Genomic DNA, 14,670 nt, shown 5'->3' on the forward strand with positions numbered 1-14,670 from the left:
ATAATAACAGAGCAAAATTTAAATATCATCACATTTGCACTTAGAGGGTTTGGTTACCAAATTCCTCAAAAATGTATCTCTTCCTATGATGTTTTCTAGGCCCCTTCATGCCTCTAAGTGCTGGAATAGTAAGATTTCTTTCTTGAAACCTCTACAGTATTTAATTGTTTTTTGTTTCAGGAAACAAATTATCCATAATTTGCTTTACAAAGATGGTTCTTATGTGGCCATGCCACAGTTCTCTTGTCTACTTTAGGGAAAGAAAAAAAGCAACTCTTTGTCATAGCTGTGGTATCAGATCCATAAAGCTTATGTTGATTCCTGTGAAAGGGAATTTGCCAGACAAACAGTTCTCCAACTTGCTTAAAATATATATATTTATATATATTCATTTTACACCGTAAAATTTAAAGCTGTTGTATTAAGTGAAGAAGTATCAATCAAGATCAAAGATTCAGGTGTTTCCAAGTATGGGAAGTGGTCTCACTTTGGTGGGAATAGAATAAGGTCCCAAATCATAAGAAAATACCAAGTTTTTTTCTGACCATGATCGTGTTTTTGTGATTTCCTATATCACAGACTATATATTGGGGAAATTCTTTCCACTGTGAAATCCCAGTCTGGTAAAGAAGTAAATATAAGTTATGATAGATACAAATCGTATGTTCTGTTTTACTTGTTCAAAGAGAAGGGGCAAGTTAAAATGCAAACAAATTAATGGAGATGCCAAGAGCCCACTGATGGAATTAAGTGCTCAGTATAGACAAATATTTGTGCTCAGTTCACACTGTTGGACTGCAGACACTTGAACTTCCAAGGTAAATTTTACTAGCCTACCTGCCTGTACAGTTTTCATAAAGAGAATAAGTCATCTCAGTAAGGACAAATTTACCACTTTCCCTGACAGACTTTTGGATTACCTGATTAGTTTTTCCTTTTAGTCTGCTTGGTTGATAAAATCTGAACATAATCTGGGCAGTGAATTAAATGGAACAGTGATGTTCAGTGTTACTTGTCAGTATAAAATTTCACATTACATTTGATAATCTGAGTCACTATAGTCACTGTAGTGACTTTTAAAAATCTTTTGGAAATGGGTTTCATACATGTCTTTGCTTTCTCTGGCTATGATCAATATAAAATGCAGCTCCATTGCTACAGATAGATTCATACTTAAGCCTTTTATTCAAGCTTGTTTGGTCAAGGTGTTAGACATATTCTTTGAAAGCTTTTTTTTTATTTAATAAAAAAAAAAGTTGAAGACCTTTAGGGGGTTCTATATGTATATTTTAACAGCATTTTACAGAGTGGTGCAGTCCTATAAATTAATTCACACCAAGTTTTTACAGCTTTTATTTCTCCTAATTGCTCCAGGTAAATTAAAATGAATGTTTACAAAATAAATAAAATATTACCTTTGGCTATCATTTATTAAATAAAACGTAGCTGGTTGGTTTGTAGACCATATGTCTTGAGATACTCAGAAACCAAATTCCTCTGGGTGTTGTTGAAATTCAGGTCATTAGTGGTTTTCAGATTTGGTCCCATCTTTTATACTTAACCGCTGTTCTCAAATCACATATTTTGGTGGAGTGTTCAGGAAAGGTGAATTGATTATTCATCTATTGAAACACCTTTCCTGCCTTGAAATATCAGAGGGAAGATTAATCTCTGGCTGTCATCACAAAGCCTCATTAGACCAGACCTTGCTCTTTTCTATGCAGTCCAAAGATGTCGCAGAAGACAGGCAGTTTCTTGCTGTGTGTTCAGCAGGAGCTCTGAACACTCCTGAGGCCAGAATCGTTAACATGATGACAGAAGACGTGAAGCGTCTTACACGTTGAGCTGTATACGTTATGAATAGTGATGCTTTCAGGCGAGTTGGAGTAGAAACATATGTGGAAGCTTTGCTTGCACTTTTAAACTGGCGTTCACCATTAGGCTTTATTCTTTCTTTCAACAGAGGACAGTTATGGGATGGATGGGAAGGCTAACCTGCCCAGTTTCACAGGCGACATCAATTGGCAAGGACTGGAAGACTTGTACAGTGTGAATGAAAGTGTATATGAATACAGATACAACTATAGACTTAGTCTGGCTGACTGGACTAATTACTTGAAGGATGTAGATAGAATGTTTGCACTGCTGAACAGTTACTACCAGCAAAATCAAACAGACAAGGCTAACACTGCTCGAAGCAACGGGGACAAATCATCCACACCATTTACCTTGGTGGAAATGACTTCTGCTGAAGAATCGAGTGGCCTGCCTGCAGAAGAGTTGCAGCTTATTGTGCCAACAGACTTCACAGCCCTCACTTTGAGCATGGTGACTTTAAGCCAGGAAAGGAAACTTGAATTAAACAACGATATTCCTGAGAAAAGCAGTTTGAATGATGCACACTGGAGAAATAATCCCCAAGCTGAAAAATCGATGGAAGATAAAGAATCGGACCGTTTTGATATGGATTTCAGTGGAAACGGTTTGGTAGAGTTGGGGTCCCGGCATAGCTTCATGCTACAACCCATCAGCATTCCTCAAAAAGAGACTCATGAGGACAGTGATGCTGTGGAAGATGTATTTGAGGATCAAATATATCTTCCTGTGAGGTCCAATGAACCCCTCATTCATCAGACTGTAAATGTCTCCATTAGGGATTCATCTATCAGTATCCAGAAAACAGGAACTTTCTTGAAAAAAACAGAACAGAGTCTTGCAGGGGAAACTTCACAAATCCTAAACGTAGAAGGCAGTGCCTCAGCTCCACTCTCCTTGGATTAATCAAGTTGTCAACCATTAAACAAGTCTCCTTTTTCTTATTAGCAAACTAATAAAGGTAATCATGACAAGTGACATTCCATGTTTATTGTAAATACGTTTTGCAGCTAAATTGAGCCCAGTTCATAATTTGTCTCTGTGCACATTTGTTTTATTCACACGCACATTATTTCACAGTAATTCTCCCCACTAGGAAACCAGATTTGCAGTTTTTGCTGAAAAGAAACAGTGTTAACTCCCAAATGCAGTGGCACATTCTCTGAAAGCTAAAAATTACTTCTTTGAAGAGAATGTTCAAGTTACTTTCACTATTTCCAAATTATACCAGATTGAATGAAAGTTTCAGTCCACCCAATCTGTGTTCATAATGTCTTTTTCACAAATTATTTTAACCACTGGAAATTCCTAATGTCATGCTTTTGAGTAAAATGCACTTTTAAAATCTGTATGCCATGCCATTTATGAATCTAACACTTTACATGTTCATAATTTGCTCATTGTCTCACGTAACTGTGAAACCAATAAACAGATTGACAGGGAAGAGGTAATCAGTATGGATTATGGAAACAGACACTTTGGATATTATTTTAGAAAAAATCTTGCATGGTTTTGTTACTTTAATTAAATTTACTCTGAGCAAGGTATGGCTAATGATTGTTAACCGTAGGAGGATTTGTTTAAATTGGATTATTTCCCTATATGTTGATACTGTCAGTATTAAAAATCCAAGAGGTTTTTTGACTTTTTTTTCTGATACTGGTAGGAAGGTTTACATCAGTACATATATGCTTTTGTCACCACATCTGATTTTTAATATCTTGAACGAATTGCTATCATTCTGAGATTTAAATTCTTTTTCTTTTGAACAGGCATGAAAGGGAATGATAAAATCACATTAGATTTACATTTAGATACAGAAGGCACACGAGGTAAAGAATAGTAGTTTAGATATTTTTTGTTGTTGTATTCTAAATTTTCTTGAACTTTACCAAATATTAAATTTTATAAAGTATAATACAAAAATGACTTTGAAAATCTCTGTTACTCAAAAATCAATATCTTCCCTTGCTTTTGTAATAAATTGCTAAATAATTAACACAACAACAACAAAAGAGAATTACCTCAAACAGATGTAATTCCACGGTGTCCAATCCATGGGCGCATTTCCTTTCTGTTACATGTTATTTAATGTAGTGAGTATTTTTTGGCTATTGCAAGCACTGCAGGTTAAATTTACATTCATTGCATTGTATTTTAAGTTGAAACTTTTTAAAAAGGAGATTCTTTTAGTGTGATTTCACTAATTTTAAGAAGCAGTCTTTTTGATGGACTCTGTACATATGTTAAAATTACTAGCTCTCTATCTGATGTATGTGTCATGGGCTGATTGATAGAAAAACGTATTTATGGTAATGAATGATGCTATTTGTACATAGGTTTTAAGTTACTGGGATACAGACTGTGTTTTTAAATCTTGTATAATATTTCTGTGATACTTTTATAGAACAATTCTGGCTTCGGGAAAGTCTAGAAGCAATATTTCTTGAAATAAAAAGTGTTTTACTTTACCTGCTTCAGAGAAGTCCGGATGATGCAGTTTTCCTCCTAATTAAGATTTATTTTTAAAATATGTTGCTAGTTTCAGTTTTAAGAATCCGTCCACACTCAAGCAATGGGTAACTAAATAACACTCTACATTCTGTTAGTTATAAATTATTCTTGGAGACTGTGAATCAGATATATTTTTAAGACATGCTGTGTTTTGGGGTTTTTTTAATTCTCAGTTCATCTGATCCTTTCTTCCTTGAAGTCAATGCACCGAGCTGCACAACCAGCGGTTCCCAGAAGTAAAGCAATGTCACACAGTGCCATCCCATGCTTTGCCTCTGTCCCTCTGCCTCGCAAAGTTCTCTCTGTGACAGCAAAGCACAGGAGGCCAGACACACAGGGCTTAACTGGACCACAGATCTCTAGTCAGGAGTGTGTCTCCTTGCACAAGAGTCTTCAGAAAAGGGAATTTAGGTTTTAAGGTAAACTCTCCTTTACTTGCACTCTGTGTTTCTTTGATGGCCTGTGAATAAGATTACCTTCACAAGCTAAAATCAGCCTCTGAAGCTGTGCTTCTTGACCTCTTCTTTCTTCTACGCAGTCCTTGGACACTGATGCGCCTGCAGACATGAAGTTATAGGTGACGTTTGTGGGAATCGGGACAGGGGATCAATGGTTAATGTAAGTGTTCAAAAATCAGTCATTTCAATGCTAGGTAGTCCCCTGAGAGATGTCTACTCCCAGAAAGGAGGCTGGCAAACACAAAATGTGTTTCAAAACAGGGTGCTGAGCAGGCTGAGCCAGCAAGTTTGCGAGAACTTTAAGGACAAAGGCAAGTTGAAGCAAGGTCTCATACAACTACCTCACTCATATCTTTGTGCTGGGAATTGTCCAGTACCAACCACGTGTCCTTTATTGTTTGAAAGTACATTTATTTGAAAGAATCAAGCAAAATGCTTTCTCCTCTCTTAACATGTGGGTAGAGATAGAGAAGGGAATGGTGCAATAGAGTGCTCCACCATTTCGCCCCACTTGTCTTTCCTTCTTGTCTGAGAGTTTAAAATACTCAGGAAATGGAAGAGATCACATCTTCCTCAGCTGGAAAGTGATCAACCTTCTTTCTTCCAGGTCAGTGTCTTGTCTTCTGTCAGAAGCTTAGACAGTGCCGTATCTTCTAAACTAGGTGAGAGCCTTCTTTACAGGTATTTTCCAGGAGTGTGGAGGGGAAAAAAAAATAAAAGAGACTCAATCTGCAGCTAAGAGGTACAGGGAGCAATAAGCTCTGATCCTTGCTCTCTGGAAACATGCATCAAATATAAAAGCAGACCAAAAGAAAGAGGCCAAATCTGTCATATCCTTAAGCAGGTGGCCTAAGCAGTGTGATGCTATGCCACTATGTTTTGCACTTCTTTCTGGACAGTATCTTGTCCCGTAGCTGAGGCAGTCGAGCCCATGAGCAGTGCATGGTGTGACTGTCAGGAAGCTCTTACAGGCTTCAAGCAGTTGCAGGCTCAGGAGGAAACCAAACGCCTAAATTGGACTCCATGGGAAAGCACTCCTTACAGCAGGCAAGGGGAGGACCTTCTTGGCTTTTTCTGATCCACAAAATAACAGCAGGTGTGTCCTTTCTGAAAGGCAGCACATAGTTATGTAGTTTCTGAAGAGGGCCTGGAGCTGGACAGGAATATTTTTAAGGCACTTGTTGGTGTGGTCCAAACCAGAGCCAAAGAGTGGACAAAGCACTAAGCAGTGATGACCTCTGGCCTCCAGTCCTTGGGTTCATGCCCCAGTTCTCTTCTACTGAGCTACACAGGTGCACAGAGACTTGTACCCCATGTATTTTTTCCAACTATCAACATATATTTCAAACAAATTTGTATTTCTTACCATATAACTAATGTCAATCAAATTTAGTGATAGAGGAAACTATGGAATTTTACAGTTTATTTCTGCACGATCAATTCTTCAGTGGTCACTGAATTCAGTGGAAATATTTGGTTTTGTCTGACTACACACTGAAAGACTGAATACTTGGTTACTTGATCCAGAATGACTGCACAGCAACTCACGTATCATTTTTGTCACTTTTTTTTTTCTCAGAAATAAAACAGACTTGATATGCTATATTTTATTTCCAAATATCAAGTATTCAAGAGTTTGTTTTGTAAACACATGTTTACAACAGATGCTGACAATAGATTTCATTAAATGATGTGTTACACAGCTTTAAAATTATTCTAAGCTCTGCTGAGAAATAAATATCAATTAAAAAACCCCATACAGGAGCCTAAAGTATGCAAAACAAACTGCATAAACCAATTAGTCTCTTTTTACCACAGCACAGCACCCACACACTCATACGGTCAGACATACTCTACAAATTTTCTTAATACTCTACATATTTGCTCAATAATGAGTTTTTTAAAAACTAAACATTTACAGGCAGTGTGCCCGCTCCATGCTCCTTACATACTACCCAGACTATTCTGTTGCTGCTCTGCTTCAAACATTTGGTAGCAATACGTACTGCAGCCCAGGGCAGAACTCCCATTTGCTCAACTGGGGAAAACAGGTCTTCTCTGAGGAAAGGCTTCACTCAACCATGGATCACACTCACTTCAAATTCTTTTTTCTTTGTATAGAAACTCCGTTCAGGATGATTTTGTACTTTTTTTTTGTTTGTTTTGAAATTTCCCTCCATGTTTCCAAATGTACCTTTGTTAAAGAGGTTCAATTTCTGACCTATCAGTCAGAGGTGTACCTCTTAATTCTATTTAGGACAGAGATGCCTTCTCTGTATGAGCAGTCCAGGCACAATAACACAAAATAATTACCTTTCAGAGTTCAAAACGGAAGGGAAAAATATTGTCTTCAAGATCTTAAAACCAAAACACTGTTTTAAATCATAGCTCACTTTAAAGTTGACCAGATTTGGCCTTTTTCCACTGCTAGAGCTAGAACCTGCTCTTATTCTACCCCTCTCTTTCTGGTGTTCCATGGAAGAACATTAATATTTCAGATCTGAATCCTCAGTTTACTAATGTTGCTCAGTTAAGGAGTCCCACAATTTAGCCCAGTGTTTTGTTTCTTGTCATTACTATAGAATTTATTTTCAGCCTCTGCTTAAGCAAAGCCACTAAATAAAGTAACATGTTATAGCACGATGAATACATCCCACATAAGATTTCTGTGGTCTGTATAGCTTTTACCTTAGGTGTTAGCGCTGGGACAAATCCTATACTGCCTCCTGAGATTACTTTCCCACAGAAGAGTTAGGTAGGAATTGGCCCATCAGGAATAACAAACACTGTCTTTGCTGGAGCAGTCCAGACTTCAAGAACAAAAACACATGCAGTTGCATCATTGACATGCCTTGAGTACGTCATTTGAGTCATAGTGTAAATCATAAAATACCTCAGTACCTATTAGCACCACAGTGTTGTTTAGTCATTTGTCCAAAGATTATCAAGCTGGCTCACCCTTCCTCAAGGTGAACAATGTTTTTGTAGCCCTTCATGAATTCCAAAGCTTTTCACCTGTTCTATATTATGAACAAAATGTTGTTACAGGGTAACATCGGGATAACTGGTTTGAGATAGAAAAAAAATAGAAAACACAGTACACACAATGGATAACGTAATAATTGGAAGAGTAGAGTGGAACCTGAATAAATAAGTATCTATTTCATAATGCTTGAAACCAAGAAAAGTTTGGAACTACTTTGAACTTGCAGAGCTAAGTCTCTGTTTAGAAGGCTGCATTAAGTCAAAAGAAAATAGCGTATCTGGAGGTCTAGAGTGGGGGAAGATTGCTAAAAACTACAGTTATTAACTCTAGTAAATGTAATGGATATGGCTATGGGGTATGGATAGAGTTAGCTGTCCTCCTTAATTTACATGATCTATTCTGTGGAAAGGATAAGGAAAATTTCTTTCCTGAGGATCAGGTAGGCTTTCAAACCTTTGGCCACATAATAACGTACTAGTGATGTTTGATGTAAAGAAAAATAATCATGTGAACTCTTGCCATATCGAGGCCCCCACACTGCAAGCTCTGCATCTCTACTCTGCAACATTACACGTAACCTTTATGAATTGTTATCCGTGAAACAAGATGTTATAAGAAAAAAAGAATGCCCTAATTCTATACCAAAGAATGAATCTACCACCATGATGCCGACTGTTCAGCTTCTAAGCACTCTAAGGATAAAAATGTCTATAAAATCAAATCCAGTATGTGAGGAAACTAAAATGTGTTGATACAAGTTTAATCTACAAGGGGCAGACACTCTGACCAATGCAATGCCGATGCAGATTGCAGTCCAGGTAAATCTCCATTACCACGTATTTTAATCCCCTGGAAAGCAACCACAGCTGGGTGGCTTCAGCTGGGGGAGCCCAGACACCGCAGCATGGCATCTCCTATGCCATTATAAAAGTCACATAACTGAGAAAACAGAAAAAGATGGACTTGCTTAGCAAATATTTGGTCTTTGATCTCCCAAAAGAGTAGTAGGAACCAGTGAGCAGTATAAAATCTAAACAAGGACTTGATATCACTTAGCTCACACACGCTTGCTAAAGCGCCGGCTTGTTTATGTCCAGACCAAGGAACCGGCCCAGTTCTTCAGCCTGATCATGGGACTGATGAGGCTGAGAATCTGGCTTCAAAATAACACTAAGACACTTTATACCTATGTAACATCAGTTTTATGTCAATATAACACCACGAAGAGCTGTGGCATTACACACAGGAAGTGCAGTAAGGCAGCAATAATTCAGGCATTTGGGGGGAAAAACCCGCCAGAACAGTACAGAAGATGCTGACCCCTCCCCCAGCCATCCAGTCTGGATTTACAGAGAGCAGTTAGTGCTCTGCTCCAGTTTTGTGGGATACCAAAAATTTGTCATCTGATTTTCTAGGTCCAAATTCTGTGAAAGGGCACAACCTGAACTTACAGCATTACTTAATGTGTTTTATTGGCTTTAAGGTCAGAAAGAAGCCCTTATTTAATGTATCTCCCCACATAAAACACAGATTTCCACACAGAAATTCATAAAATAAGTGAATGGCAGGAAGAGTTAGAATGTATCTTTGAGCATGTCCACAAAATATTTTGTATTTTAATTATATTTGAAAGTGAAAGCTTTCCTCCATCGACAAATATGTAAGCAGCAACATGTGGATGCCACAGGGGAGTAGTCAAGTGCTATAATACTTTGTGCTGTTCTGGTTAGAATGATCACTGAATCCATGGGGAAAAAATTCAGCACAGAAATTACTCTTTGTGCAAAGGAACCCTTTTTTGAATGCAGATGGGATGCAGTCCAATACTTACATATATGTGTTACTTTTAAGTACATTACTTAAGTATATAAATGTACATACATATTTTTTTGCTGGATCAGAGCCATAATGAATGGTGAATGCTACGAATTAATAAGGTATATTAAAAAAAAAAAGAAGAAAACGAATTTTTGAGAAAACTACTCTCATGTTTTTGTAGCTATTCAGGCTTTCAAACTTATAACATCTAGGAAGATACTTGTGTTCCCACTTGGAACTGTATGTAATTACATCCCCTTTTAAAGATAAAATGGCTGGTCAAAGAACTGAAAGTTTCAAATTAAATATAAATTGCATCATAATATTCAACATATTTCTTTTAGCTGCTCACACTGTACTGACAGGGCATAAAATACCACCAGTTCCAAACCATACCATGTTATATCCAGTATGCTCATGGGGAATAAGGGGAACCAAAACCACAGGGCTTTTGCCTAGAAATACAGAGTCCCACACTCCAGATATTCCAGCTGAGACTGCATCTCCTGAGCTCTACAAACCAACTCCTGAGGTTGCTGCACTCATAAGCACTCAAGGTCATAGCTACGCCTTTTCTGAAGTTTTCCCCTTTTTGAGGAAACAGGGATGAATGGGAGGCTAAACAGGCAAAATTACCTGTTCACTCAAGTCCATATATTTGGGCTGCTTCTCTCATGTCCTTCACTCTAAATCAGGAATAAGCAGCGGAAGAGGAGTAATTTCTGTCTGTCCCTGTGACGGTATGAGGGCACTTGGTGGACTTGCAGCTAATTGTGGGGCGTCATTGCTCCATATTATCCCTGGCTAGTGAACTGCAGGTAGATGATGTGGGTTTGCTGCCGATAGCAGCCTGTGGGCGAGCAGGACTCCTGCTTCACATCTTCTTGTGCTCACTGCTAAGCAAACTTTAGTTTTTGGGGGGAAGGTGACAGAAATTAAAAGTTAACAGAATTTTTTATTCTATGGTCAGAGGATTTCACAATAGGAAGACATCATGGCCATCTTCAGTGGGTGATAAAGCTCCTTTTTAATTCCTGTGTGTCAATTTAGCACCACCTGTCGATCATGAGTACTGCTGGGGATACATGCAATTTCTCTGGTGATGCTGCTTCCTTCAGCAATGACAACCTCAGAAAATAGCTTTTGTTCAGCAGGTCCCAGTCCATACTTCAGTGAATGTTGACAATGTCAGAACTGACTTCTCTAGGAAGTTAATGTGTTTCCCCTGCACGCCTTTTTTGGCTTAGTTTAGACTGTTATATCTTACACCGAAGCCTTCTTTGGGAATCAATCCAAAATTGGCCAGATTTGGGGTTTTCTTTCTTTCAGAGGATGCTGATTTAATTGAGTGATTTTGTAGAAATGTATTCATATTGTGAAAATTTTCTATATCCAAAAATACTAAAAAAGGTTCGAAAGGTAACGAATTACTTTTTGGTTTGCACATATTTTTAAACACAAAATAATGTAAACAAGGCTTTTTCAGCATTTCCAAAGTGAACATCTTTCCCTCGACATTCCAATTTCTCAAACACTTCAAAAAATGTTTTTGAAAGTCAAAGTGTCAGGATTGCCCAAAAAACAGGTGGTCTCCATTCCAACAAGCTCTAAATTACCTTGAAATCAGTTCAGAAGCTGCAGCAGTTGCAGATGCGTCACTTCCATCATTCTTACTCTCTGCCACCAGTGACAGCTCCAGACAGTCCTACAAGCCTGATCTGCTCTCCCTTGTTATTCACATGGAACAGAAGCACACAAGAGGCATGAAACAGAATAGATCAGGATAGATGATTCATCTCCAGCCTTTTACAAATCCCTAAATGCTCTGCTTCTGAGGTATTCAAAATGATTGTTGCTCTTCACCTCATCCTATGCTGATTAGAATGGGCAAGTGATTAAAATAGTGGGTGATGGGTTTCAATTACTCTTTGTCCTACTACTTTGCCTCAATTTTCGCCACAGCAGCAAATTCCTGGTGCAAGAAACATTTGACACCCGAGCAAAAGGAGATACTTCTATTATCTATCCTGATCTCCTATGGTGAAAAAAAATATACCCAATACCTGTGAGCCGAGGAAATTTATTCCTTGGGGTGAGGAGTGTAGAAGCTAACATCCCAGGTGGCACATGCTGATTGAGAGTATGTTGTGCCTTGTGGATGCATGAGAGAACAATAAAATCCTCAGACTTGACCCCAAAAAGCTCCTAATACGTATAGAATAGCAGGCAGTGATGAAAACTGTATTCCTCTTCATTGTAGTTTGGGGCAGAAGCATCTGAGTTTGCAGACGGAAAGAGTGGGCATCATTACAAGCCACATAAATGGACTGAGACATTCTGAAATAAGCAGTCACCCTTTCAAGCAGGGGAACCAGCCCTGTGGGTTAGTCCTATGTGCTGATCAAGGAGAGCCAGGAGATGAGAGAAGGCGGCCAGCAAAGGAGGACAAGGAAATCTGCTCTTCCCGGGACAACTCGATGGATGCCAAGGAGGTACTGCCTTTAATTTCAAGGACTTGATTTCACACAATGTTTGATCAACTTAAAAATTAAACCAGGAATACTTATTTTCAAAAATATGTAGAGGTTCTGCTCTTTCCTATTTATTTTCATGCAAGCTCTCTAAACAGCAAAATTCAAACCTGACTATCACTGAGTCCTCTTAAAAGAGTACTTTTAATTTCCTAAACTTCTAAGTCTTTCCCTGCAGGGCAAAATACAATTTTTACTTCTTAGTGTCCACCTGAAATCATTCTCTGCCCTTTGAGACATTATTAGTATATCATAAGCATGGCACTACAAAGCCTCCAGAGCAAGAAATGAAATGCCAAGTACATTTGATTAGAAAGTCTCAGCATCTCCTGGGGAGAAAACACACTACAGTAATTTGGAATAAGCAAAGGCCACATCACATCCCATGGGTCCATGCTTGCAGACAATTTCTATTCTTAGCTATTCCCCTGGAATGGCAAAAGAGAGATGACTTGCCCTTTGCCTGCACAGAAGCTTTCAATTAAGCTGAGGAAAGGAAAGACAGCCACATGAGTCACAAACCACACAGCTGGGACCTCCGAGACCAGTCCCACCATCCTGTGCAACCCCAGGCAGCAGGAGAGGCAGAAGTGAGGCAGAAATGAGAGGGACACAGGGTCTGAGCCAGCACTCCCTCCCCAGCTGTCCTCGGTGGCGGGGAGTACAGCAGCCCGGCCATGCCAGGAGCAGAGGGAAAAGCCTCGTACCCACCACAGCGCTGGGCAGGCTGCTGGCCGCCCTGTTGGGAGGGTCCCTCTATCCACCCCAGCCATGGGCAGCCAGTGGTGCCAGCGCCAGCCCCACACCCGCTCTGGCTGTGAGGGGCTCACTGGGTCCCAGGCAGCTGCTCTGACACAAAATAGGGTCATCAGCTCTCCCTCCAGATCTTTTCAGTGAAGCTGCACTACACTGGCATGGATTTCTGGACAGACAGGTTCCTCCCATCAGGCTATAAGTGGTTATTTTCTTCTTCAGGAAAAGAATGGATTTGGTGCTGGTAGCACCCACCAGAATAACTGCCTGTATCACTGTAGAAATATGCACATATCTGCTCTGGTACCTGTGTATGATTCCTACATCTTAATGTTATTGTAAATTAATACTGAAGTTTTTTACTCCAAGCATTATACTTTCCTAGTGTGTGTACTTTGTGAAGAATGACTACATCCCATCAAATGAAAATTAATGCACATTTTGACAGGATAAGATATTACAACTTCAAAATTTGCAAACACTACCTGATGCATAAATTTTGTATGGCTTAACATGTTAACAGTACTTTAAACCTTATGTTCTTTTTAAATTTAATGCTTATGTCTGAAAATAGCCCCTTTCAAATTCAGTTGCAGTAATGTCTTTAAAAGCTAACTTTAAACTTAATTTGTGGCACATAAAATAATCAAACTAAGTTGCATAGTTTAAACAAGTTCAGTTGTGCTTTGTAGCAGAACTCACAGTAATTACTCATCTCTTAAAAATACAGTTTGTGGATATGAAGTTGACGATACATTTAAGCATTTTTGTGACGTCTAGACATCAACAATATGAGTTTTTGTCACTCTTCCACTGACTTCTGCTGTTCACAATACCTCACCCTTACACTGCTAGATCAGAGCATAGACATTTAATGGACACATCTGAAATAATTACAAACACAATTTTTAAAACTCCATTGTTGGGAAGGGAGAAATAAGAACTTGGGTTGGTCTGAGGTATCCAGCCCTCAGGAGCATACTATAGTTGTTTGCATTAAGCTTTGTTGGTTTTATCACGTGTTACATTTAGATTAAAAATAGAAGGCACAGGTGTTTTACAAGGCGCCATAATTAAGTCAACCAACAAAACTAAATATTACATTACCAAGCCAGGAGTCTATATCTCAGCAGTGACTTCTTCCAATGCATTTTCATTTGAGGAATTTATTGCTTCTGATAAAGGGCCAGGGTATGTTTGTGCTACGCAGTTCATTCCTTGTGCCACACTGATGTCTCCTTGGGAGCTGAAGGTAGGGCAGGATCTAGTCCGTGCATAGTTTTGTTGGGGTCCGGCTTGGCCAACCATCTCACTCACAGTGTTCACCGGCGAAGCCCTCCATCTCCGTCTCTGCAGCTGCTCTTCTTTACACTTAATGGAATACCAGGCCAGGAAAATAAAAAAGAATCCCACGAACTTGAGAGCAGCTGCCAACCCAAAGTAGACAAAACGAAACGAGGTGACATCGTATTCCCAGCAAGACCCTTGTACGCCACAATCCTGTTGCCAAAGCATGCACGTGGTGTCAATAACAGCCCCAAAATAAATTGGAGTGGGAATGTAAGCTGAAATAAAAATAGCAACAGAAATAATATGTGTTAGGATATAGTGGAAAACTTCTAAAGAAACTATATACCTTAGCTAAAGAGTGTAGGCTGAGAATTTTTTAGATTTCCACTCAGCTGTTCTCACATTAAATATAAAACATGGAAAACTGGTCAGGCGATCTTCCCAC

General features: G+C 39.0%; 2 protein-coding genes across 14 annotated transcripts in view; one reads left to right on the forward strand and one right to left on the reverse strand.

Moving 5' to 3' along the window:
- The window catches only part of SULF1 (sulfatase 1), a 124,570-nt gene extending 120,224 nt beyond the window's left edge, over positions 1-4,346 (forward strand). For all 13 annotated transcript variants that reach the window (XR_010470613.1, XM_065053742.1, XM_065053739.1 and 10 more), the window contains one exon: positions 1,964-4,346. Coding sequence is in view for 12 of the 13 variants with exons in the window: in XM_065053742.1 (XP_064909814.1) it covers positions 1,964-2,781 (818 nt within the window). In the remaining variant the exon portion in view is untranslated. The remainder of the gene's footprint in view (positions 1-1,963) is intronic.
- A 2,093-nt stretch (positions 4,347-6,439) lies between these two features.
- Positions 6,440-14,670, reverse strand: part of SLCO5A1 (solute carrier organic anion transporter family member 5A1) — a 78,414-nt gene continuing 70,183 nt past the window's right edge. Inside the window, exon 10 of the mRNA XM_065053748.1 lies at positions 6,440-14,500. Within this exon, the coding sequence (XP_064909820.1) occupies positions 14,055-14,500 (446 nt within the window). The 3' untranslated portion in view covers positions 6,440-14,054. The remainder of the gene's footprint in view (positions 14,501-14,670) is intronic.

The sequence above is a fragment of the Columba livia genome, chromosome 2 (genome assembly GCF_036013475.1).
Source record: "Columba livia isolate bColLiv1 breed racing homer chromosome 2, bColLiv1.pat.W.v2, whole genome shotgun sequence".
NCBI classification, from domain to species: Eukaryota; Metazoa; Chordata; class Aves; order Columbiformes; family Columbidae; genus Columba; species Columba livia.